Below are 24006 nucleotides of genomic sequence, written 5' to 3'. Positions count from 1 at the left end.
AGCACAAAAACGGGGAGTTTTGGAGCAGAGAAAGTGCTGCGGGGAAGATGAACAGAGAAACATGGAAGCAGCTGGCTGAACTATTCCAGGTCTGTCCCAGTGCAGCACTGTGACTTCAGGATACTTTCATATGATGGATTAGAGCTGAGTGCTTCTCCTCCTTGATGGTTTTCTCAGATTCCCAGCCTTCACAGTTGGCACCAAAAAGCAGAAGAATCTGTAAGGACCAAGACACTATTTACATTGATTGGTGTAAATCAGAAGTCATTCTGATAGTGCTGAGTTTGTGCTGCTTTAGCAGAACAGGATCTGGCCCATGCTGTTACAGTCCTATGAAGTTTTAACCAGTGATTTGTTTCAACACCTCTGACCTCACAAAGATATAACCCAGTGTTTGCCCAAGCATTGCCTTCATGCTGAATGTGACGTTTTCCAGCATACAAGAATAATAAGTCTTGATAAATGCAGGAACACCTGGGAGACAGAAGAGGAGGCTGTACAGGCAGAGCTCTTTGAAACATCATACACATTTGTTAGAAATATGTGTCTTGCTGTGCCTTTAAAGACATGCAGGTGTAGTTAAAATTTAAAGGTAATTTTGATGTCAGGCCTGAGGGTACTGAAGGCTTCAAATGTGATTCAGTATTGAAAGCACTGTCCTAATTACTGGCTTGAGATTTTATTCTTCAGGAAAAATTAAAATGAAATCTTGTTGCTGCTAGGACTCAAAGACATATTTCGGCATTCTGCTCACTGTGGTTTGTGCTAGCGTTTCTCCTGTTTAATCTCTTGGCTTTGCTATGTTTGCCTTTTAAACAAAAAAGTTCACAGATAATAAGAAACTGGGAAAACACAAATGGAAAGCAAATAAGCTTATTCAAACTTGTATTTTAAAATTGCATATGTTAATTTTTACAGGCAATAACTGCAATCCCAAACTTAAAATATCCTGCCTGTTAGTCAGAGGCAGAATGTCTACAGTGTGGCTGCGTAACAAGTTATTTCAAAATGGAGGCAAAGCTTTAATTTGTTATTAACTAACAATTTTCCTGTGCAAAATCTAGCTTTATGCATGTAAAATAGCGCAAGTCAAGCCTGCCATTAGGGCAGTCAGGTCTTCCTTTTGATTGCCCGCTGCTGCTGTATCCCCAGTTGTGAACAGTTCTCAGTGTTGCTCTTTTGAGTCAAGAATGACAGTCTTGTGGGGCTGGAAAATATCTGCTCTGCACTGTTCTGCCCCTGCTCCCTGATGTTTTGTTGCATGTGTAGACGGGGCATTCTTGGGTTGGTTTCTCTGGGAAAAACTCATGTTCAGGAAGAGAGCACCCTGTTAGGAAGAGCACCCCTCGTGACGAGTGATCAGAGCTCCCGTTCCATGTTGCTGTTGCCTTGAGTTTGGATGGTACTTAAGCGTGGTTCTGGAGGTAATGCAGAGCTCTTTCTTTTGGTCAGGGGGTCTGTGCTGAGCCATGACAAATTATTTCTCTGTCCTTGGTAGGGCCCTTGGTTGAAGCAACAGGGCAGAGCTGCAGAGGTGGCGGCTGTTCCTGCCTGGCAAATCCAGCAGATTTATCGTTCACACCGATGCATAGATATAATTGCTCTGAAGCTTTGCCTCTGAAGACCTCTAAAACCTTATTCCTGTGTTTGCCCTCTGCAAGTATCCACTTCCTGAGATTAGTGGCCAGGGCTGTTCTAGAAACAGGTTTAGTCACAGTTAAAACTCAGCCGGCAAGCTCAGTGTCGTGCCTGATGCGTTCACAGTCCTAGCTGTGTCCTGAGCCTCAGCTTCCTAAATCTTCATCCGAGCATTTTTTCATGTGACAGTACCTTGCTAGCTTGTTTCATTTGAACCTAGTTCTGAGCCTTTGAATCCTGGAAGGGAAGCTAGCGTCTAGATTTAGACATGTTTATCTTGCAATTTCACAGAAAAATTCTTCCTGGATACCACAAAATATAACACAGTCCAGGGGTTTTGTGCTCAGTAAAAGAGGGAAGGCAAAAATTAATCTGGGAGAATTCTTTGTTTTTAAAGTCTTCCTTTGCTTTGAAGCCAAGCACACTGAATCAAATGAGAGAGCTCTTCCATTTGGCTTCAGTGAACCTTTGAGGTTGCCATTTTTGCTGACAGTGGCTGGAATGTGTGTGCATATCTGTTTCTGTTTGTACTGCAGGAGTCGTTCTGCACAGAGTCTGTGGTCAGATGGGCAGTGAGAGCTGGGCTGGCTTTCTCTGGACAGAAATAGTGGGTTTTTCTCTCTCTATGACTTTTTTTTTTTCCTTCTGTGGGGAGCAATGTTTCTGTGGTAGGAAATCCCAGACCATGACATCCTCTGTGTTTTGTTTCAGGCATCAGAGGGTGTTCCCGTGAAGTATTTCGAGAACTTGGAGGACCTGATAGAATTTTACAAGAAGGAGAACATGGGTCTGGTATGGCACCTCAAATATCCAGTGCCGCGGGAAGAGGAGGAGGCTGCAGATGAGCCAGAGGAGGATGCTGGTAAGAAACCCATGATGTGACTTGGTGATGCGGATCCTTGACACTTACTCTGGACTGGAGATATGCAGTGCAGGCAGGGGGATTAGAGCATGTTATGCAGTAAAATGAAGCAGGGCATAGAGAGACCTGAGCTGGCAAGACCTTGAGGCAGTGAGGCCGCATGGCTCTGGGGTGGTACTGCATCTGGAGCATCAATTTATCTCACCCGAGGGAATACACTGAGACTCTCTGCAGAAGTATATTGCATTAGGTGCAGGACTGACTCCTCCGTTGTCCTTTATCTGGACTCAGCCTGGTTTACGTCCAGCCATCTCACGTGTCTCTGCACCCCTCTCCCTGCACTGCATCTGTAGGGCCACTGACTCAGCAGCAGAGGTGATCCCCTAGAGACTTGGAGCACATCTCTCTGCAGCCACACACCTGCAGCTGCTGTGGGTCTTGGTCATCTGAAACTCAGCCCCCCTCATCAGCTCTGATCTAGAGGATGTTTCTAACAGTCATAACCAGAGAGCACAGGTCCTGCAGTGGAAGACAGTCTAACTGTAAGCTGAGAGGCAGATGTATGGTGAAGAGGAGCGACTGGCATCATCCCAACTATTTTATATGAAATGTCACTGTGGGTTCCTGACATTCACTGGTCTCAGATTGTTCCTTGGATTTTTCCTGGATCATCCCTTGGATCTGTCATTGTTCTCCTGAATCCCAGGGGAAGGTCATGCCCACAGAGCCATCCTTCCTGTCCTTTCTGACGTCTGTCCGGAAACGATGAGCATTACAATAAAACTTGTCTGAAGGACATAGTCCCTGTGACAGACGGACAGGCATGTGCACTAAAGCAGATTGATGTGCCTGTGTACAATTCTGCAATCCGATGGATGTCTAATAGGAGCTGGAAGATTTGGGTATGCAATTCTCATGAAGAAACAGAACAAAATTTTGCAAAGCTGCTCAGGAAAGATGTTCCTGTTTTTTGGCCAGCTGCACTGAGTCTCCAGCTCTCAGGGCGGGGGAGGGAACTACAGCAAAAATAATACACAGAGAGGCGAGCAGCAGGGAATGAAGTTCTAGCCAAGACTAAGAGCCTTTAGATGAAGAGATATTAGCACGGGGGCTGGGCTGTTCACATACAGAATTTAATTTTGTTAAGACACTTCGGTGCCATCGTGCTGGAGCCATGTAAGGCCTGCAGATGTCTGGCCATCTTACGCCTAGAATTGCAGAGGTGGAAGATGAGCACCCAGATACCCTGCAGATGCACCACCCAACTGTGCCATTGCTCAGTGCTGCGGTGGCTCTGTGAATCACAGCTTCTGCCCAGGAGCAATGGATCAGTTGAGGGTATCTTTTTGTAATGAAAATTCCACCATTGGGAAATAACCAAACAAAACCTCACAACTCAAACAGCTACATATGACAGGTGTAGCCAAGTGTTGGAGCAAGTTGTATGAAAGGAAAGGCAACCATGGTTGGGATAAATGGAGATGAAGCCACTCTTGCCCCAGGAGAGGGAGGTATGGTGAGCAGGAGGATGACAGAGCAGGAAAACCCTTTGTGCTTCCAACTTGATGCCCACAAGACAAGGCAGGATACTCAGCCCCTCTGTGTTGGGTTATGGGGTGTATGTTCTCTGTGTTTGCTTACTTTAGCTGCTCACTTCTTTCCATTAGCAGCTTCTGGTGCTCTTCCTGTCATGCCCCTTCATCCATCCTGCCCCAGTAGCAGATCTCCATGATAATGGTAATGATGTGCATGAGCTACAGCTATGTTCTCTGAGTGTTATAGTGACAGTAACTAATTAACCTTCACAGCCACTGTGCAGATGGGACAGTCAAACTCAGATGAGGTTACACTGCTGGGAAGAGGCATATGCTGCCTGCACACGAGGTCCAAGCCTGGCAGCTCAGCCCGCTGGTCTCACACCACTGACATCCCTGAGAGCAGGGCTGGGCTGGTATCGAGCCCTGAGCTTTCCAGCTCTGAAATCAGAGCCCCTTCAGAAGGGGTGGGTTCTGCAGCGACTGTGCCACTGCGGTGCAGGCTCTGCCCTGCCTGTGAGTGAGGGGGAGGAGGTCAAATTGCCATGTTGGGATGACTGTGCCTTTCCCTTCCTCTTTGCCAGACCTGGTACCCACGCCTCCTATCCTGCCCCCACGCAACATCCTCATGTCATTGCCGATCAGCGAGACAAAGGAGGTATCTTCTCTCCCTGAAAACTCCAGGGTGGCAGATGTTAATAAACTGTCCCTTTCTGAGACACTACTCCAGCGACTGCAGTACCAGGACACGAGCAGGTGAGGATGGCAAGTCTCAAGGCTGCAGAATCAGCCTTCAGCCCAGCTCTGAGCTTTCTGGGCCTCTCTGTTTGGGACAGCTGACAACCTATTTGATTCAGTGAAACTACTCCTCATTTATATTACCAAATGAAGAACAGAATCACATCTACAGTGTGTTGGCTACTCTTTACAGTCCAGCTGTCATCTAGAAAAAAATATTTTTCTGAAGTATTAAAATCATCAATAGACTTCCTCCACTGAGGTATAGTTTTCCGATATAAAGGATGGTAATGTCTGAGAGAACTTGATGTACTAGCCGTGTGCGTAAACTACAAGTTGTATCAGAAAGCACCGGCCAGTCCTCAGAAAGAACAAACCTGTGTGTGGATTTCCAGGAACACGCACTTACTGATTTACTCCAGCTACAGGTCTGACTCATGTTGTCCCACGTGCTAGCTGTATCAAATCTGGGCATGCACTGAAGCCTCAGAGGAAGCTGCATGACATTTAATGACCAGATCTGCAAAGTTTAAAAATAAAAATAAAATCAGAAGGCATGCTTGTTGGCAGGGCAGTGGGAGGCTGTAAGCAAGCAGTGGTTGTGCGTGGCAGCACAGGTCCTGTTGTGGTGGCCCAGCAGCAGCTGACTGACTGGGAGAACCCCAGTTTTGCTCAGCTGCCTGCACCATTTCATCTTCTAAGCAGCCAGCTGGGACTTTCTGCATTTGTCAGGGCACCAAAGGACACACACAGTCTTCCTGATTCATCCTTCCTTGTGATCCAGGCACCACAGAGACAGGGAGGGAGGGGAGCATCCCTTACAGCTCTGTGGTCTCAGACCCCCCAAGACTGTTTTGGATTGTTTGGAATAAAATCTTCAAAGTGGGACTTGGTGAGGTGAAATGGAGCCTTCATCTCCCCAGATCCCCTGAGCTGCTGACTATTAGCAGCCTCGCAGCAGCATGGCTTTACCTGCCAAGGCTAACAATGATCCCACCATGGCTTTGGCAAATCCAGGCATCACAAGACTTCCCCTGGCACGGTAGCTCAGCAGTCATGGAGGAGAGGATTTGGGGTGGGGAAGGAGGAGGAGGAGAGGGTGTCAGTAGTGTGATGGGGCATCCACAGTCCAGTTCTGAGAACTGCATATTTACACTGAAGTCCAAGGTAAACTGCCCCCCATCTGTCTGTGCTGGCAGTGGAAGTCTCAGAAAAACAATACAGCTGTCTGATATTTGGGAGAAGAGAGAAGAGCTGGCTTTTGACCTGTCTCTTTCTTTCACAGTGTCTCTGACGAGCATCTTAAACTCATCCAGGATTACCTGCGGGTTCACATCATCAGTGACTTTGAGATGGTGCAGACTGGCTCAAGCAATCTTCCTCAGCTGAAGAAACTACTTACACTTCTTTGCAAAGGACTCTTCAGGTAACTAGAGGATGGTTTTCAGAGATCGGAGTATAATCCTGTAACACTGTAGTCTAATGTAGGTTCCATGTGCGTGCATTGAGAACCTGCATTTCTGGCATAGGAAATTGGCTTATCCTCAAAAACTTTAAATTTAGATCTCATGACCTGTGATTCTGGTCTAAAGATGTGAAATCTGTATAAAAGACATAGCTCTGACAGTGAAGTTTCCCTGTAGGCGGTTTCAGTCAGTGGAGTATTATTTTTTTATGCTTTGTTTAGAAAGAAACAAAACAAAAAATGCACTAACCGATTAACTGCATAATTTGGTAATGTATAAATGACACCCACAGAATTGTCAAGCACAAGTCATTTATGGAAACAAGCACATATTGGTGTATAGCTGTGTCTTAAACACTGATTTTCCTTCCCACTAATGCACTGTGAACCCGGAGTGATTCCACTGGTGTCAGTGAAGTCCAGCTCAAATGAAAAGAGAAACAAGCCTAGACTCTACAAATGTTACCTTTCCTATTTATAGACCTTCCAGGTCCCAAATAGGAGAAATCCGATAAGGAACTAAAACCTTACAGAGCTCCCTCTTTCTCTGGTGGAAGGATGTGATTTCCCCCCTTGCTGCTTGTAAGCAAATGAGATTAGTCCGCACTTCTGCGGAGATATTAGAGCACGCTGTGGCAGAGGGCCCATACTTCCATACTTGTATCTGTGGCTTGCAATGTCCTTCTCTCCAGTGTATTTAGAAGTGAGGCTGGTAGTGCTACTGATCTTATTCTAGAGCTCACCAAGGCTGAAGAAAGGGCTAAAATGAGGGGTTGATACTGCTGATTTGCTTGACTTTAACCCATGGAAGGAAGGCGAGTGAGGTGCTCAGCCACTTGGGACCATTACTCCGCTGAAGTGGTGGGCCCTGTGCATGTTTTACCAGGCAAAGGGGAGGGATATGCAGCCCTGCTCCTTCTGCCAGAAGCCAGCTGCCCACAGACAAGTCCCTGACAGGACTGAGGACGGGTTCTGCAAAGACCTGCCCTTCTTCTTCTGCACCCTGCTTGAGGGTTTTGCTTCTCTACGCCCACAGAGTGGGGGACCCAGGTGGCTAGCTAAGAATAAACCTGAACAATGGAAACTAAAATCTAATGAAATCACAAGTGAGAGTTCTGTGTTACTAAAATACCTCCAGTACTGCTCTTCTGATGATGGCTGGCTTTTTCCATTTCCAACTTCTTATTCTACGGCGCCTTACCTGGGTTTCACAACCCTACTCCTCATAAATGTACATGGGATGGCAAGAAAGGAGATGCAACAAGTCCACAATCCTCTCGAGTGCTGGGACACCTTTTCCATTTCCAGATTTTCTACAGGTTTTTTTGGTGTCTAAACTTTGCAAAGAGTCATCCTAGAACAGAGCTGGGTGAGTTCTGCTGGTGGAAGCCTGCTGAGCACAGGGACACTGCACCACCACAAACACATCAAAGGGCAAGCTGCCTGCCTTCTGTCCTTCTGGTGGCTGCATGCAGCTATGCAGTTGTATGCCCTCATGCAGTTCTTCCCCCTGCTTCCCCAGCATTTTCTCCCCAAACCTGCATTATTTCAGTTAGATGGAGCTGCCTTCTCAATTTTTTTTGTGAAGGTCCAGAACTGCAGGTTGTTTTCAGTCCCAATCAGATCTCTCTGAGGAACATCTCCCTCTCTATTCAGATTTTCACATGAATCTCTTCCATCCAACTAAGGAAGCTATTTGCTTAGCTTCAGCTGGCTAGTAGTCAGGTGCTTGGGTGTCTTATTGTTTTCTGCACTCTTAATCTCTGAGGTTGTCCGGGGTTTTAGTTTACTTCCCTTATCAGACTTCTGAACTCAAATTTCATCAGTGGCATTACCTAAATTTTTATTTACCTCAGCTTTCTTCAGCTGTGCAGGGATTCCAGCTGAATGGGCAGGTCATTCCTAGGCTGCTTCTCAGTGGCTGTGTCCTCTTTTTCTTAATAATGTCCAATTTTATTTTTTTTCACAATATTTGAGAATAGGTTAAAAAACCAAACAACAAGGAGAAATGTTAATTGGCAGAGCTTGAGCTCTTTCACCAGAATTGAAGCTCCTTTTTATTTCCTGGCACTGGCAAGGGTTAGGAGTGTGCAGGCAGACACTGGCTGTGGCTGAACTGACCCCAGCTGTTTGAGCCACACCTTTTTTGCTGTGAATCCGAGGTTTTTGCGATGCTGTATTCTGTCCCCTTCCAACTTCCCAGAGCCCAGCTGTGCCATCTTTCAGACACACTGCCACCACTGAAAAATGAGCATCCTGATGCCCTTCTGACCGCTGGTGTTAGCAAGGTAGAGGGCATGCATACTGGAGCTGCTCAGTGATTAGGAGAAAAGAATTTATAGCGAACCATGGTGTTGGGAGAGGAGTTGTGCAAACTGTCTGTGAACAGTCCGTGCCTCTTGCAGTTCGTGTATTATCCACGGGCCAGTGCAGGACCCATTTCTGACCAAGGAGCTCAAGCATGGCTGGGCCACAGCAGACCGGGAGGGCAGAGCTTGTGATCTCTTCCCCTCACCCTCCTCACCACTGATCTGATTCAGCAAAGATCAGACCCAAATGTGCGTTAGAGACATTGAAAGGTGGTTTTAACTCTGCTGGAAGCTGCTGCTACCTTCTAGGGGAAGCTGTGGCCAAGGGGGTCAGGACAGCCATGGCACTTCATATCAGAGCCTGGGAGACAACGGGACAACCACTCTTGGGAGAGGCTGTTCACTCTGACAGCTCATATACTAAAAAGGAAACAAAACAGAGACTTGTAAGGCTGATGGGTACTTTTGTGTGAAGCATTCAGTGCTAAAAGAATTTGGCATACAAGAGTTTCCTTAGTCAGGGGAATCCTCCAGGGGCTGGAAAGCTGACTCATGGAGAGCTGGGTGCCAGTGCAGCAAAGAGTGGGGACTACCCATGTGAGTGGACTTTGTTAAGAGTTTCCCACCAGCTTTAAGTGAAAAACACTAATAGTGGCCTATTTGGTGTGCTGCTGTCTAAAGCCACCACACGGACACTGCTCTGCATGCTCCCGTTTATTCTGCCTCACCGGATAATTTGCACATAGAGCTTTTAAGGCAACTTTTCAAGCACTTGTGCAATTGTATGTAGACCCACAGGCTTCTGACACATCAGTGAAAATCACTACATATATTTTATTTATACTATCAGGAGAAGAAAACAAAAGGAGTTATAAGTGCAATTAAAACCACTTTGTGGTTTTGGTGAGTTTGAACGCCTGCAGATACTCTTCCCCCATCCTCGTATGCATGCTACTCTTTGCACCATACAGTAAACAGAGGGCAGTTTTCCCATGAGAAATCATTTCTGAACTGCTTCAAGCAGCTGCTGCTCTTTGTTTTCTAGACATGGCCTACATGTCCTGCACTCTTGGTCACAGTAAATATCCTTTCATTCTTTTCAAACTGAACTTCACCCAACACTCCTGCAACTGCCTGCAGGCTCCTTGGTTCTGACTCCATGGCTGCAGAAATCAATGGGAGTCTCAGGATTGGGGCCAGAGCTGTCTGCAGTGACCCTGGTCCTTGGTGATCCAAAGCAAAATAGTGGTGCTGGAAGACTAAGTTTAGCAGATCCAGATTCCTACAAGTGTCTTGTACTTCTGTGTGCCCCATGGCAAGCCTTTCAGACAAATTTCAAATACGAGTGCTTAATTTAGGCAATTAATCATCCATGGTTCAGCACCTAGACAAATATCTAATCTTCAGACAGTCAGGCATACTTTCGCTTTGGAGCACTTTCCCCAACAAACAAGAATTAAAATCCGGTCCATTCAGACATGGGAAAGTGAGGGAAATCATTAATATCCACTGTTGACTAGGCACAATGCAAGCATCCTAGCACTGCTCCCCACCATCACCTTCCTTTTGACCTGCTCTCCCTGCCTGCTCTTTCCGTGATAAGTTTTGTCATTACTGCAGCGCGGCTTTCTGTGCCAAATCCATACAACAGCGTTTTGACAAACGAGCATCCTGTGGAATCTAATTGGGAAATGCTGAAGGAATCTCATTGTAACCCGCACACGGTTCCCGTTCAAGAGATTAAAGGCTGGCTCTTCCACCCACTCTCTGTGCCTGGCCCCTCTTTATCGTGTGAGGTGAAATCTCTAAAAATTAGTTTCCTCTTCACACAGTGTCCCCAGCATCCTGCGTCAGCCTCAGCAGCTGCACAAGGCCTGTGCAAAACCAAGCTGCTCCTGCCACTGTGGTGTTCAAAAGCACCAAACTTCACTGGGCTTTGAGATTTTTGGGTGGACTTTGAACTATGAGTTGGCATAGTTGGGTTGACGCTGGTTTCACGCAGTGTCCTCAGGTTTGGCCCCGACTGGGACATCTTTCTGGGGAGATTTAGGAAGTTACCACCTGCGAAGCAAAACCAGAGGAACAGCCGGTATGCCCGTGCTTCAGCCATTGCAAGGCAAAGTCAGCTGCCTAGCTCTAAGCAGCCTTCCTCAGCAGTGCTGCTAAGGCAGCTGAGGAATGCTCTCATCACCCATACCACCAACTCAGAGAGCACTAAGCAGCAGAGGAGAAGAACATGACACCCGGCGAGCGCAGGCCTCGTGCGGACGCGTGCCTGTAGTCTCTGCTGTGTGGCTTTGTCCAAGGAGACCAAGTGCTGACCTCCCCAGGGACCCGACCGCAGCCTTAGACCCCTGCTGTGTCTCTCTTCCCAGTGAAGCTTCTAGGACTCTGCCATCTCTGGAGTCCATCCAAAAGGTGTTTGAGCAGCAGCTGCACCCGGGCATCCATCAGCGCTCACAAGTAAGTCGGCTGGAAGGTGGGGAGGGAGAGGAGAGAGGAGCGCGGGCGGCTGTCAGCACGGGGGAGGGAAGGGTTGTGGTTGCACAGCACTGAGCAGTGGGATTCAGGTGATCAGCTACCACTTCTGTTCTCTCTAGCCTCTTTCTGGCTGCAGTGCAGAGGGCACACAGTGAGTTATATCCCCACAGTTTCACTTATCCCACAGTCCCCCTGCCTGCTCCCCCTTCCTGCCCCAAAGTGCAGCGAACTGCCAGAGGACTTCCATCTCCCCATCCTCCCTCAACCTGTGGGCTAGGACTGCACATTTCTCTTTCATTAAACTTCACTCCAGGATGTTTCACTGCCGAATCCTTCCTTCCCCCAGCCCACTTAAGACCTATGACCTTCCTCACCCTGCCAGTAGCCCAGAAAACCAAAAATCCAGGACTTCTCTACGTTGAGCCCTGGAGCTGGTCATGCAAACCTGTCCCCCAGCAGCGAGCTGACTCCCTTGCATGCCCAGCTGCCTCTGACCTATGGGCAAGGTTTGCAAATTTGTCCTTCTACCCTCCCATACTTCCGCATGTTCAGCCAAACTCTGTGCTCCTGTGCTGCCCGGGAGGGATTAGAGTGTCAGAGGCACAAGTGCTGCTCCTTGCTCTGCGTGTGAGGTGTTCCTGGGGCCAGACTGCTGCGCTTCCAGGCCGTGCTCCGTGGGTTTGGTAATTATGCATCTCTCTATTTGTTTCTATGTTGCGGTTATCAGATGCTCGGTGAAGCTAGTCCAGTCAATATTGTATTGAAACTCAATCAGATGATTTCTTTGCTGTCTTCCATTGAAGAAAAGGTAGAGTTTTAAAGCTATTTTATATTATCTTCTTGTCATCTTTTGCCTCTAGTTATGCTTCTTGTTCATCATCCTTGCAATCCTCTGCTACAGTAAGATTTCTTTGCTCTGACTACATTACTCTCAATGTAGTGCAGAATCACCAAATAGGATTTGGGACACATAAATTCTTTTACAGGTGAAAACACTGTTGATTGAAGGTCCTGATTCAACGCACCGGCGCTCCCTTATCCCCCCTGTCACTTTTGAGGTAAATGTACTTGTTTAACAATGCTGATCACAATGTGGAAGGACAGTAATGCAGATTTTTGTTGGTATCTCAGTTCCTGGGAACTTTGCTGTGCTGCCACAGAGATAACAGCTATTCCTGGATGCTGTTTAGCACTGTGTAAATGCTTAAGAGATGTCTAGTGAGATTGGCATAACGACGATATGTGTCCATGAATTCAGGCAAGTGTTGCATTTATAATACATGTGACTGAAGTGTAGAAGATAGCTTATGAAAAATCTCTCTGTTTTCCAATAGGTGAAAGCTGACTCCCTAGGAATTTTCTCAAAAATACATCTCAAGGTTGATGTGGAAATGGGAAAACTGATTATCAAGAGGGCTAAGGATGGTCCAGAAGACAAGTTTTATACCCACAAGAAAAGTAAGATGCTTAAGGTCACTGATGCAGGACTAGACTCTCGGTCCCTTGGATGATGGGGAGGGGTTCCCTTTGCCCCCACTGAGGGCAAGGTTTGGCCCAGAGTGCAGATATTTCTGCTAGGTCCTGGGTGTTTTGCAAGGCCCCGGTCAGTCTAGACTGCCTATCCCCAAAGCAGCTTGCAGAGACCAAGGAGTCAATAGTGGGGTAACCAACTTTCACAGATTGTTTTAGACCTGGCCTCCTGGTCTAAATGAAGGCAGGGGTAGCAGGACTGCAAGGGGACAGATTTTGATAGAAGATTCCCTGTAGAGCTGGTTGCAATAGACCCATTTTCTACTGAAAAACAATGTCACTTGAAAAAAAAACATTCTGCAGGAACATATTGACTTCTGTGATGATTTCTGATGGTAAAAAGCCAGATACTCAGTTTCAGTAACATTTTTCAGTGAATTTCCTTTTGATTTTTTTTTTTTTTTTGGTGTGTGAATCAATATGTCTACTGATGAGCAATGCTAGTTTGGTCTGTGAAAGCCCAATTCAAACAACTTCAATGTTTTTTCTGTTGTGTTTCTGGACAGACAAGTCACTGAGATTGAGCCAAACAGGATAGGATTTATCAGAGAGTAAATGATGCCCTTGGGATCTCTCCTGCAAGAAAATCAACCTGTTGCTGGAGTGATTGAAAAGATTAGTTTTCATATATGGCTTTCTCCAGCTGGTGTTCATAATTACTTAGTTTCTATTTTAGATGGGGTGGAATCACCTTTACCATCAAATGAGGTTTTACCTCCTCTTTCACAGATGGGGAAGGAATATATGTAGGCCGGCTCAGGACACCGAGAGATTGCCTGAAGGAAGCCAGGACTTCACTTCAGACTGCAGGGCTTGGTACGGACAAGAGATCCAGGCAGAATGAGTTTTGGGGTCCTCACTTCAGAGTCCAAATCTATTCCTCTAAGGAGCAGGAATAAGCAACATTAAAACGTAGTTATGCAGGGCAAAATGAGGCTCAGGCATAAAAGACCATGTAAGTCCTGAGCCTGTGAGCAGGGTTGTGTTAATTTTGGTGGGATTCTAGTTTCAGTGACCGCAGTTCATGACACCCAGTCTCTGTTTAGTCTTGCAGCTTATCAAGTCCCAGAAGGTCCCTAACAAACTGGTCATTGTGCTGGAAACAGAAAAAGAAAAAACGCAGCGAAAGGAATATGTTTTTTCTGATTCCAAGGTACGTACACAATGTTTCTTTCCTGCCAGCCTGGAGCAGGTACCTGGTGGGAGTAGTACAAGGGGCATTCCTTGGCAGAAAGAGGAATTGTTGAAGAGTGGTGGTTGGCTTTGCAAAAATGAAATTTCTCCTTTTATCTGGAAACATCGAGAAAGTGAACAAGTGTACTATGTAAAGGGAGATACCAGAGAGGGCAACGATACCTAGGTGCTGTCACTGAGGCAGGAGAACAGAGTGTCAGCAAGCAGTGAGGAGAGGCAAGGAGTCGTGTGTGGGTAGCTGCAAAAAGGTTCATATAGACAAGCAAGAGGGAAGTCTAGGCTTTCTCCTGACCAGTTCAGTACTTGTTAAAGTAATGCATAAGCTAAGTGCCTAAGAAAATACCACAGGAAAGACAGCCTCTTTGAAGGTTTTGGGATAGTGGGGAGCTGATCTGCCCTTTAAGTGTGCTGGGAACTTGCCGGTTCGGCTAGTTTTTCAAGAGATCATGTTGGAGGAGTTAAGCACCTCATTAATTGTCTCTGGTCTTCCTTGCCTAGAAGAGAGAAGGGTTCTGCCAACTTCTGCAGCAGATGAAGAACAAACACTCAGAGCAACCAGAGCCTGATATGATCACCATCTTCATTGGGACCTGGAATATGGGTATGGGCTCCCTTCTGACGTGGACGTTCCTTCAGACGCTTGCCAAAATGCCTGCTCACCTGCCACGATGAGCTCCAGACACTGTGTTTGTTCTGTAGTAGATCTGTACACCAGGGTTGTCTTTACTGGGACATGGGAAGGGCTGAATTCTAGGCTTGTTCTGGCATGTGGTTTGACACTTTTCATGGTTACAGTCAAAGAGTTGGCCCTGGAGGGTGCTGAAGGATTTCTCCAATGACAGGGAATTGTGACTGGCACAAAGCTGGTGCAACAGCGTATGCCATCCTCCCCCTTGCAGAAGGGGCAGGAGCAATTCCAATAACTGCACGTCAGCTGCTTCTGAACCTGACTAGGGATTGTTCATCTCCAGCCTGGGAAGAGAGCTGAGTATCTGCTATATTTAGAGAATGGGACAGGGTGTAGCTGTGGACAGTGGAATTTAAGTTATTTTTCCAATTTTCGGAGAAAAACTTGGTTCAACTGCTGTAAGCAGAGCTGTTTGTGCTCAGTCATACTTTAGGGCTAAGGTAAAGACAGTGTCAGGCCAGGAGTGCAGCTTCCTACCTTTACACTTGGCCTTGATAAGCTAATGAAACAGAGGAAGATGGTTAAAGCAGAGTTACTCCTTCATCAGTGAGTCAGGTGGGGTTAACTTCTTTGTCATCTTAGAATAATATGCCCTGGCTGATACAAAACTGATACAGGACAGACTGAGTGTGAAGCCTATTATTTCTGTCCCCATGGATTGTCTGTATCCTGGGTTTGACAGAACATACTCTGACTTACTTTGGTGTTTGATTTGTTAATAAAAGGTGCTGCACCTCCCCCAAAGAAGATCACCTCCTGGTTTCTCTCCAAGGGGCAGGGAAGGACCCGTGATGACACTGCTGACTACATTCCTCATGACATCTATGTGATTGGCACCCAGGAGGATCCCCAAGGGGAGAAGGAATGGCTGGAGACCCTGAGGCATTCCCTGCAGGAAATCACCAGTATCAGCTTCAAAGTGGTGAGGGGTTATTCCAGCTCCTGCACATAACTCAGGCATATGGAGGGAGTACATGTTGTGCAAATAAAAGAAAGGACTAAGTGGCATCATGCCTACACCTCCTCCCCTTCCCTCCCTTTATTGTCATAGCATTTGGATGAGGGAGAGTGTGCTGAATCTGTCTGTGGACTCCATGAGATCCTCCCTTGGAGCTGGCCAGATGGACATATTGCTATGGACAGTGACCCCCCCTCACAGCCAAAGCAGGGACCCTGCCATGAAGCTACTCTGCCTGCCAGTCTGGGAGCAAGAGGCAGATGCTGAGCACCTGAGTCAAGTGGTGGTGATATTTGGACCTTCATATAGGAGGAGACTGTAAAACTTACTGAGCCAGCTGTAGCCTAGATCTCACCCTAGGATATTGAACTTTCAAAATGAGATGTAACAGCAGAGAGGCACAATCATAAAAGAAACTGAATCTTAATAAAACCAGGTTTGGACATTCCTGAGTTTCAGTGATGTCAAGAAACAAATCTAAGCATATCTGGAAGGCAACAGGAGAGTGGGAGTTACGGCTCTCATGGTGATTGGGGAACTGTATTTTGTGCAAGCAAGTCAATCCAATGATTAACTAGAAAATAACACTAGAAAATAGCTAGGTCCCCCCTCCCACCCAACAGTTGAATAAAGTGACTGAAAGCATATCCTGAGCACAGGAAGAAAATTTGTGTAGGAGAAGTACTACAGAAGGAGTCAGGAAGGCTGCAACTGCAGTGCAGCTCCACAGGTATGTGCAGATATATAACCTCTAACCTCCCCATCCCTGCAGATAGCAATCCATACCCTCTGGAACATCAGGATTGTTGTACTGGCCAAGCCAGAGCACGAGAACCGCATCAGCCACATCTGCACTGACAACGTGAAGACAGGCATCGCAAACACCCTGGGTGAGGAACAGACCTGGTGTTGTCCAGAGGACTGAGATCTGTTCAGTCTGTGCCAATACTGTCCTTGAAATGGAACCGCGCTTTCTCCACAAGACTCCTTTCACTACATTTATTTGACACTAGTGGTACTGAAGTTATACCCCACTAGTAATAACTATATCTTACCCTGTCAGAGAGGAAATCTATTTGCGTATATACTTGTGTATACACATATGTATGTATATATACTTGTATTCCCAGGAAACACCTTTGACTGGCTATTGGATTGCACTTTCTTGGGTTTCACAAGGAAATTGGACTTCTTTCCCTTCAACTAAAATTTTTTTAACTTCCTTAGAAAATTTCCCACAATCTGTGCTGTATGTACTAATTCTTTCTGTGCTGATTAAGTCAACCTATTTCTCTTCTCCATCCTCCACTTAAGATGTGCTAGGTGCTTTATTATCTTTGCTAGGCTCAGCTCGGAGGTGGATTGATTTCTTGACATTTTTGGCTTATCTTTTTCCAGGTAATAAAGGAGCTGTGGGGGTGTCATTCATGTTTAATGGAACCTCCTTTGGGTTTGTTAACAGCCATCTGACTTCAGGAAGTGAAAAGAAACAAAGGTAAGATACATTCTCCCCTCTCAAAAATGGATGTTTTCCTAGGGTGAAATTTGCTGGGCCATATTTGAAAGGAGGGCCCACCAGGTAGTCACAAGCATGTTTTTTTGAGCATAAAAAATTGTTAGATGTCTCCTGGGAGGGCAACCTGTGCTAAAGACACTGCTCACTGTGCCACCATTTGAAAGAAAGACTTCTGCTGTATGGCCATACCACATGGTTGCAGGTGAAATGGACAGCAAAATTATCTCAGAGCCAAGTGTAAATGTCTCACACAACACCTGTGTGACCTGTCATGCCAGGCCAGCACATGAGGAAATGAGTTCCCTGATCTACAGTGTTTTGGAGAGATGTGGGAAGGCTTTTCCCATCCCAGAATAATGTGCTGAAGGGGACTGTCTGCCTCCTCACTGTAGGCAGTGCTGCGAGCAGGGGAGCTGTGGTGTGCCCTGGGGCACAGCTGAGAGAGATCCCGCTGTCAGGAGTACCAGGAGGGGGAGGTGTGTAGCACAGAAATGTCTCCGCGGTGGCTCATTCTCTACCGCCAGCTGTGAAATGAGTTTCCGTGGTCTCGGCAGGCTCTGTGCAGCACAGTACTAGAAGGCAAAGATCCCGACATTGGTGGGAGATCTGTGCCCCCACCGGGAGGTGCTGGAGCAGTTGGGAGGAGAGGACTTGAAATGAGGAGGTTGGCTTTGCCATTTTTCTCAGTCCAGGACCCAGAAAACAGATGGTGTGGGATTTCTGCACAGGGCCTCTGCCACTGATGGATTTAACTTCTAAGGAAGGGTTCCCCAGGGTCTGGAATAGCTGCCAAAATCTAGTTACGTGCTTGCTGCTGAAATCTGAAAGCAACAGTCTAATGCTGGGTTTCTAGGGCATGCGGCTCAGAAAAGCACAGCCCCGGGAGGCAACAAAAGTGGCTTTAGGACAGCTTTCCAGCCTTTCAGTTCAGGTGGAAAGAGTCTGACACCCAAGGCAGAGCAGCCCAGAGCTGCTGCAAACGCCGCTGTCCTCTCCCGACAGCAGGCTGCCCTCCTGCCCCCCGGCCACACACAGTCCAAGGCGCAGCGTGAGAGCCGCGCTGCGTTACCGGCTGCACCGAGTCGGTTGCCTCACCGGGAGGCACTGAGCACGTTCTAGGTGTTGAGCCGGATCGGTTCTTGCCTGGCAAAGCGGCTGTCCCTGCCAGCCCAGGCGTTTGGAAATTGCATGGCAATTTAGTACGTCAGGCAGATGTTTCTTGTCTTGACAGACGCAACCAGAACTACATGAACATCCTGCGCTTCCTGACACTGGGAGATAAGAAACTCAGTCCGTTTAACATCACTCATCGCTTTACTCATCTTTTCTGGCTGGGAGACTTGAACTACCGTGTGGAACAGCCCCCAACGGTTAGGGACTCTGCATGAATCCCTGGAGAGACAAAATAACTGTGTTGCTATAGAAGCGCTATCTTTTTCTGATCGAGGGTGACATGGCAGAAAGAGGGGAGGCTGAAGGGATCCCCAGGGCACGAATGTGACACCAGTTGAGGGAGAGTAAGGAGATCCCCTTTGCCCTCTCCGAGGGTTAATGGACCCAGGAATGGCGTCTGGCACGCTTTGCTGCTCCAGGCAGCATCGCTTCCCCAAACCTCCCAACTCTCCTTCCCACTGTGAGCGAGCATCTGTCCCTGAACAGCTTGATCCAGAGATTGCCGTTCTGCTCTGTTTGGTTAGCTTTTAATGGCTCAGAACAGGCCTTCAGAAACAGGCAAGCCATAATAAATACTGGGTAGGTTTCAGTAGGCGGGAGACAACAGCAAGCCTGGTGTTGATGTGCATCTGGTTGTGTGTGTGTATGCTTGTGTAGGGGATGTGTGGGCATTTTGATGCCTGTTTTGATAGACAAATATTCAGCCACACAGCAAAGACCAGGGCCTTTCAGTGAAGGGGAAGGTGGGGAAGTGGCAGGGGGTACAGCTCTGTGAAACGGTTCAGAGGCACTTGCCAGCTCACCGGTGAAGGGAGTATTTATAAGAAGGTTTTGCATCATCTGCAGCTCTGCTGTTTCCCTGTTGGCAGGAAGCAGAGAATATTATCCAGAAGATCAGGCAGCAGCAGTATCCGGAGCTGCTGGCTTTCGACCAGCTTCTCATAGAGAGAAAGGACCAAAAGGTGTTTCTGCAGTTCGGTAAGATTCTCAGTTTGTTGGCAGGTTCCTCTCCCGTTTCCAGCAACTTTCTCTGCCAGACTTAATGTGGGGCAGGGTGTACAGGGCAGCGGCTGTCTTGCCCAGATGAGGGTTCTCAACAGGCCAAACTGTAACAGAGCTATCTCTCTGTTTCAGAGGAAGAAGAGATTACTTTTGCTCCAACCTACCGTTTTGAGAGAGGTACCCGGGAGAAGTATGCTTACACCAAGCAAAAAGCTACAGGGGTAGGTGAAACCTGATTTCCCTTCAGAAGTATATAGCAGAGCAGGGAAAGTAACTCCTACAGAAGAAAGTGACCTAAACCAATCCCCATGTTTTCTGTCCTTGTAAGTGTTTTGAAAGGAGGCAATACAAACTGAAATATATGACACAAATACATGGTGCTTGAGCAAGTGAATTTCCTGTTCTTTTGTGAACTGGTCCTCTCCCTTCTTCTTGACATCACTTTTCCTTTGGTTTACAGATGAAGTACAATTTGCCATCCTGGTGTGATCGAGTGCTCTGGAAATCCTACCCTATGGTGCACGTTGTGTGTCAGTCCTATGGTGGGTAGATAACAGATTGTAGATAGCAAAGCAATCAGTCTGAAACGGAAATGATTCAGAGCAGAGTCTGTAGGATCTCCCTGCACTGCCAGGCACTCAGCATAGAGGGACCCGATGTTAAACCAGGCAGAGTGGATCCAAATCTCTCTGCCTGTAACCTTACAAGGTTGGGAATTAATTCCGTTATTCTTTTATATACAGAATACCACTCACACAGCTGCAGCTGTCCAGCTTTAGGCCACGCTGTAGGATCACTTTACACCAGTTATTTCTTGCAACAGCCACTCTTCCTCTGCAGTTACCACCAGGTGCTCCTTATTTGGTGGTGCCAGCAGGGCAGACCCTGTGTACACAGTCCAGTCTGCAGAGGCTGGAGCTTCAAACATCTCTCTTCTATCAAATCATATTCCAAACAGACTGTGTGGTACCAAGAGCCTGTTCCCTTTCTTGCTGAGAAATGTCACAAAAGTGCAGTGCAGGGAAGAGAGGAAGCCCACAAAACCTGTTTAAAAAAAGACTCAGATACTAATTCCTGAAATTTTATCCAGTGTACTTAGGACCAGGCATCTGAGTACAATATTGATGGTTTCCTATGCACGGGATGAGGGCTGTAGGAATATCTTGGGGGATAAGGTGGCCTGATCTGATCACAGAGCCTATGATGATGAGGTGTGTGGTCAAATAAGCAGCTCTAGAAAGTCTGTCATCTGCTTTTATACGCTGTTCTGTCGAACAGACTGGGCTTTCTGGGACTCAGTGCGCGCTTAGGTCAAGACCGCTCACTCACTGTTAATCTTGAGCCATGAGCTGCTCTGTGGCACTGGAGTAGCAGTGACTTCCTGCCACAGTAGAGCTTTAATTAGCTGTGCATGTTGCAGAGGCAACCAGGAAGGCTGAAACTGCTTATTGCACAGGGGGAATCTGACACTGACAGTCACTTGCAAAATGACATGGTGAAGTTGTGTCCGTTAACCAAATCTTAATGTATTTTGACAAAAGAGTTACATTTCTATTTACTAACATGAGATTATGTAGAAACACCTTTGACTAGAGACAGTTACCACAGCGACAGTGATGCTTTCTGGAAATTTACTGAATAATATTTCTATTGCAGCGATCTCACAGGAGCAGGGCAGAAACGCAGGGCAGTAACTATCCTCCCTTTCTTGTTGGCAGGCTGCACCACTGACATCATGACAAGTGACCACAGTCCTGTCTTTGCCACCTTTGAAGTGGGAGTCACCTCACAGTTTGTTTCAAAGAATGGTTAGTCAGGCTGGGTGCAAGTGTGCTGTTTTCGCCTTTGGTTATAAAAGGCAGTGCTGTGTATATGTTGAAATAAAAAGCTGATTCTCAAAGAGTCCACTCAAAAATGCCCTCTTTGTATCTCCTACTGAAAATGACATTATCTTCCCCTCCTCTTTCCTAGACTCCAAGTACACGGATTCCCAAGGGGAGATAGAGTTCCTGCACTGCTATGCTACTCTGAAGACCAAGTCCCAGACCAAGTTCTACATCGAGTTTCACTCTAGCTGCTTAGAAAGTATGTTTTTGCCCATCTTTATTCTTTCTGTCAAAGTTTCCTGCTTGTTTGGATTAGTTCCCCTTCTTCTTGCTTTGATCTAAATAAACAGCTGTGTAGATCACTTGTTCCAGTGCAAAAAAAGGGATGTCCTAGAGATTTGTAGTTTACAAGTCACCCTATACTGTCAGCAATACAATCCGAAACTCGCAGCCATTCAGCTGTAATCCATGCTTAGACATGTAGCCTTCCACCATCTCTTCCATCTTGTTTGGCAATCTGATCATCTCTTTCTTGGAGAGAAACGTGTTGCTCTTGCTTATCACATGGAAAATCTCTACTTAGCAAACGATTGATTAAATTTCTAATCATGCCTGCTGCAAATGATCAGGTGCTTTCAAAATAAAGCATCTGCATTATGCTAATAAAAATAATTTAATTACCCTGGTTTGAAAAGAGTAAGTCAGAGGATCAACTTAAAGTGAAGGGAAAGATAGTGATTTGATTCTGTAAATGGGATTGCGTACACACCAGTGGTGCAGATTTTATTCCCTGTCCCTGTGCTGCAGGGCCGAGTCTCAGCTGTTTATGTAATGCGAGCCTACATGCCCTTGCTGTGTTTTTTTTAAGCGATTCCCCATCATAGGACTGCTCCTGTAAGTGGGACAGCATGCCTTTGGTGTATGCTTCATCACATTATCGCATGTCAGAGCGCTGTGTCAAAGACGGTTTCATAAAAGATTATTTTTTGGCTGTATCAAAATTTGCATAAATTTCTATGGAAACAGTGTATTACGAATCTTAAATTAGAATTTCAAAAGTGTGCTATCTTGAGTGGCGTAGGAAGAGCTGTCATGTTCTTATCCTCCAGTCCATGTATGCACTGAGCTTTTCAGTGCCAAGTTTAACTGTAAAATAAAACCATTTAACAATGCTCCAGTAAAATCACTTGTAAGTTTACTGTGTAAACATTCACACAAAGCTCAGACTTTAAGCTTCTTAATACTTTTAAAACTAGTGTCCAAGTGGGAAAAAAATTGTAGGCCTTTTGGAGATTTGGCATCTGGAAGGATTTGTAGCCAAGTTCTTGCCATCTCTCTTCTGGTGAACTCCTTTGTCATCACTTCGCAGGTTTTGTGAAGAGCCAGGAAGGAGAAAATGAGGATGGGAATGAAGGGGAGCTTGTGGTAAAGTTCATTGATGCACTTCCAAAGGTAAACTGAGGCTAGGTTTCCATATCCATATGGAAGAGAAGCCCTTCCACTTGCAACCTATAAGCAACATTGCGTCTTTTCCTTATTTAAACATTACGTGGTTGTATTCTTGTTTACACTGAGAAGGGACTGTAAGAATGCAGGATGGGATTAAGCTAAACAGCGTATGTTATGAGCAGGAAAGGACTTTCTTGCCAGTACACTTGCATCTGTATCAGGAATTTTGCTGGCCTGATTATGTCACTCAGGAGCGTGACTTTTTTCTCACCTTTTTAGCGAACATAACTTTGCTGACAAGTCTTTTAAGCACGCTCATTTTTTTTTTTTTTAGTTTTAGATGGAAGATAAAACAGCTGTGCTGGAGTTTCTTTGCCCTCTGAGACAAAGACTTTTTTCTTGGTATTTTTGAGAAAAGTTGACTTAAGTATTTTTTACCTGTGTTAAAAAGATCATCAGTGGCCAGAAGTAGTGTCTGCATGTCAGTGTCAAGACAAGTGCTATCCTTGAGATTGGAGCTGTTCTCCATTTTCTGGCACAGTAGGAGCTGGAAGAGCTATCAGAGCTCTTGGATTTGGAGCAAATGTGCATGTCAGTGCCCTTCTGAATAGCCCAAAAGAAGAACTGTTGACTTTGGAAAGAGTGCCTTACACTGAGAGATTGGGGAAAGACTCTACAATAAGTGATTGTAACAACAGCTGAGCAGATTTTTGGGAACAGACTGTAATCAGAGTCCAGATAACTTCCTTCTAGTGCAATTTTCAACCCAAACTGTAGGAAAAAACTGCAGCTCAGCCCAATGTGAGTGTCTGATTTGTATCATTCTGTTTGCTGTGCTGGGAACGAGAGTGGGGGGGACTCTAAAAGTGTGTAGCCTTCTACCACAGATCTCCCAACATCATCAAAGAGGCTGATCCTGGGGGTGACACAATACCCTCATGGGTCTGTTCAGCTGAGTTTTACTCATTTGGGACTGAGCATCAGGGAGAACTGTGTTCATGTAGACAACCTATTGCATTGACTCACGTTAACTTGTCTTTGCAGCTGACTCCAATTATTTCAGACCCAGAATACCTACTGGATCAACACATCCTGATCAGCATTAAGTCATCAGACAGTGATGAATCTTATGGTAAGTGCTTTTCTCTAAAGTTCTGGATGAGTCAAAACCTACTTAGATTTTTCCAAACCTCTGAAAGAGTGGGAGAGAACAGAAGTAACTCTTGTAGACTGAACAGCTATGATGCTCTGACTTCTGGTTTAGAACTAAATGCATAGAAAAATACATTGTGAGCAATATTTTGTGAGGTAGTGATGATTAGAGGAATATGAACTAGAAGCAACAATCTGGGTGAGCTTTACCAGCCCCAAAAGAGCAGGGGCTTAAAAAGAAAGTACTTCACAGGAATTAAATCAGGGGTTGTTCAGTAAACATGGTTTATTCAGAACATACAAATCCTATTTCACTTGCACTTACTTGATGCATTTCTCCTGGCTACAGAAAAGTCATTGTCAGTGCTGCTTTCTTCCAGATTCTAACCAGCCAGAGATTGCAGTCCTCGTCCACAGAAAGCTCTTTGCTGAAATCCCATTAACTGAAATGGCAGTCACAGGCTTATGTTTTCCTTACCAGTAATGGAAG

General features: G+C 46.2%; 1 protein-coding gene across 2 annotated transcripts in view; it reads left to right on the top strand.

The window, feature by feature from the left end:
- The window catches only part of INPP5D (inositol polyphosphate-5-phosphatase D), a 63789-nt gene that overhangs the window by 33263 nt on the left and 6520 nt on the right, over positions 1 to 24006 (top strand). For both annotated transcript variants that reach the window (XM_032990555.2, XM_032990554.2), the window contains exons 8-27: positions 2350 to 2500; positions 4620 to 4791; positions 6059 to 6199; positions 10923 to 11010; positions 11756 to 11836; positions 12015 to 12086; positions 12363 to 12486; positions 13605 to 13711; positions 14251 to 14353; positions 15166 to 15362; positions 16171 to 16288; positions 16797 to 16893; positions 18146 to 18284; positions 18957 to 19065; positions 19222 to 19310; positions 19550 to 19631; positions 20808 to 20897; positions 21061 to 21174; positions 22285 to 22367; positions 23409 to 23496. In XM_032990555.2, the coding sequence (XP_032846446.1) occupies positions 2350 to 2500; positions 4620 to 4791; positions 6059 to 6199; positions 10923 to 11010; positions 11756 to 11836; positions 12015 to 12086; positions 12363 to 12486; positions 13605 to 13711; positions 14251 to 14353; positions 15166 to 15362; positions 16171 to 16288; positions 16797 to 16893; positions 18146 to 18284; positions 18957 to 19065; positions 19222 to 19310; positions 19550 to 19631; positions 20808 to 20897; positions 21061 to 21174; positions 22285 to 22367; positions 23409 to 23496 (2245 nt within the window). The remainder of the gene's footprint in view (positions 1 to 2349; positions 2501 to 4619; positions 4792 to 6058; positions 6200 to 10922; positions 11011 to 11755; positions 11837 to 12014; positions 12087 to 12362; positions 12487 to 13604; positions 13712 to 14250; positions 14354 to 15165; positions 15363 to 16170; positions 16289 to 16796; positions 16894 to 18145; positions 18285 to 18956; positions 19066 to 19221; positions 19311 to 19549; positions 19632 to 20807; positions 20898 to 21060; positions 21175 to 22284; positions 22368 to 23408; positions 23497 to 24006) is intronic.

Source organism: Tyto alba, unplaced genomic scaffold, assembly GCF_018691265.1.
Source record: "Tyto alba isolate M040663 unplaced genomic scaffold, T.alba_DEE_v4.0 Super-Scaffold_10, whole genome shotgun sequence".
Taxonomy (NCBI): domain Eukaryota; kingdom Metazoa; phylum Chordata; class Aves; order Strigiformes; family Tytonidae; genus Tyto; species Tyto alba.
This window is presented reverse-complemented; position numbering and strand designations above follow the sequence as displayed.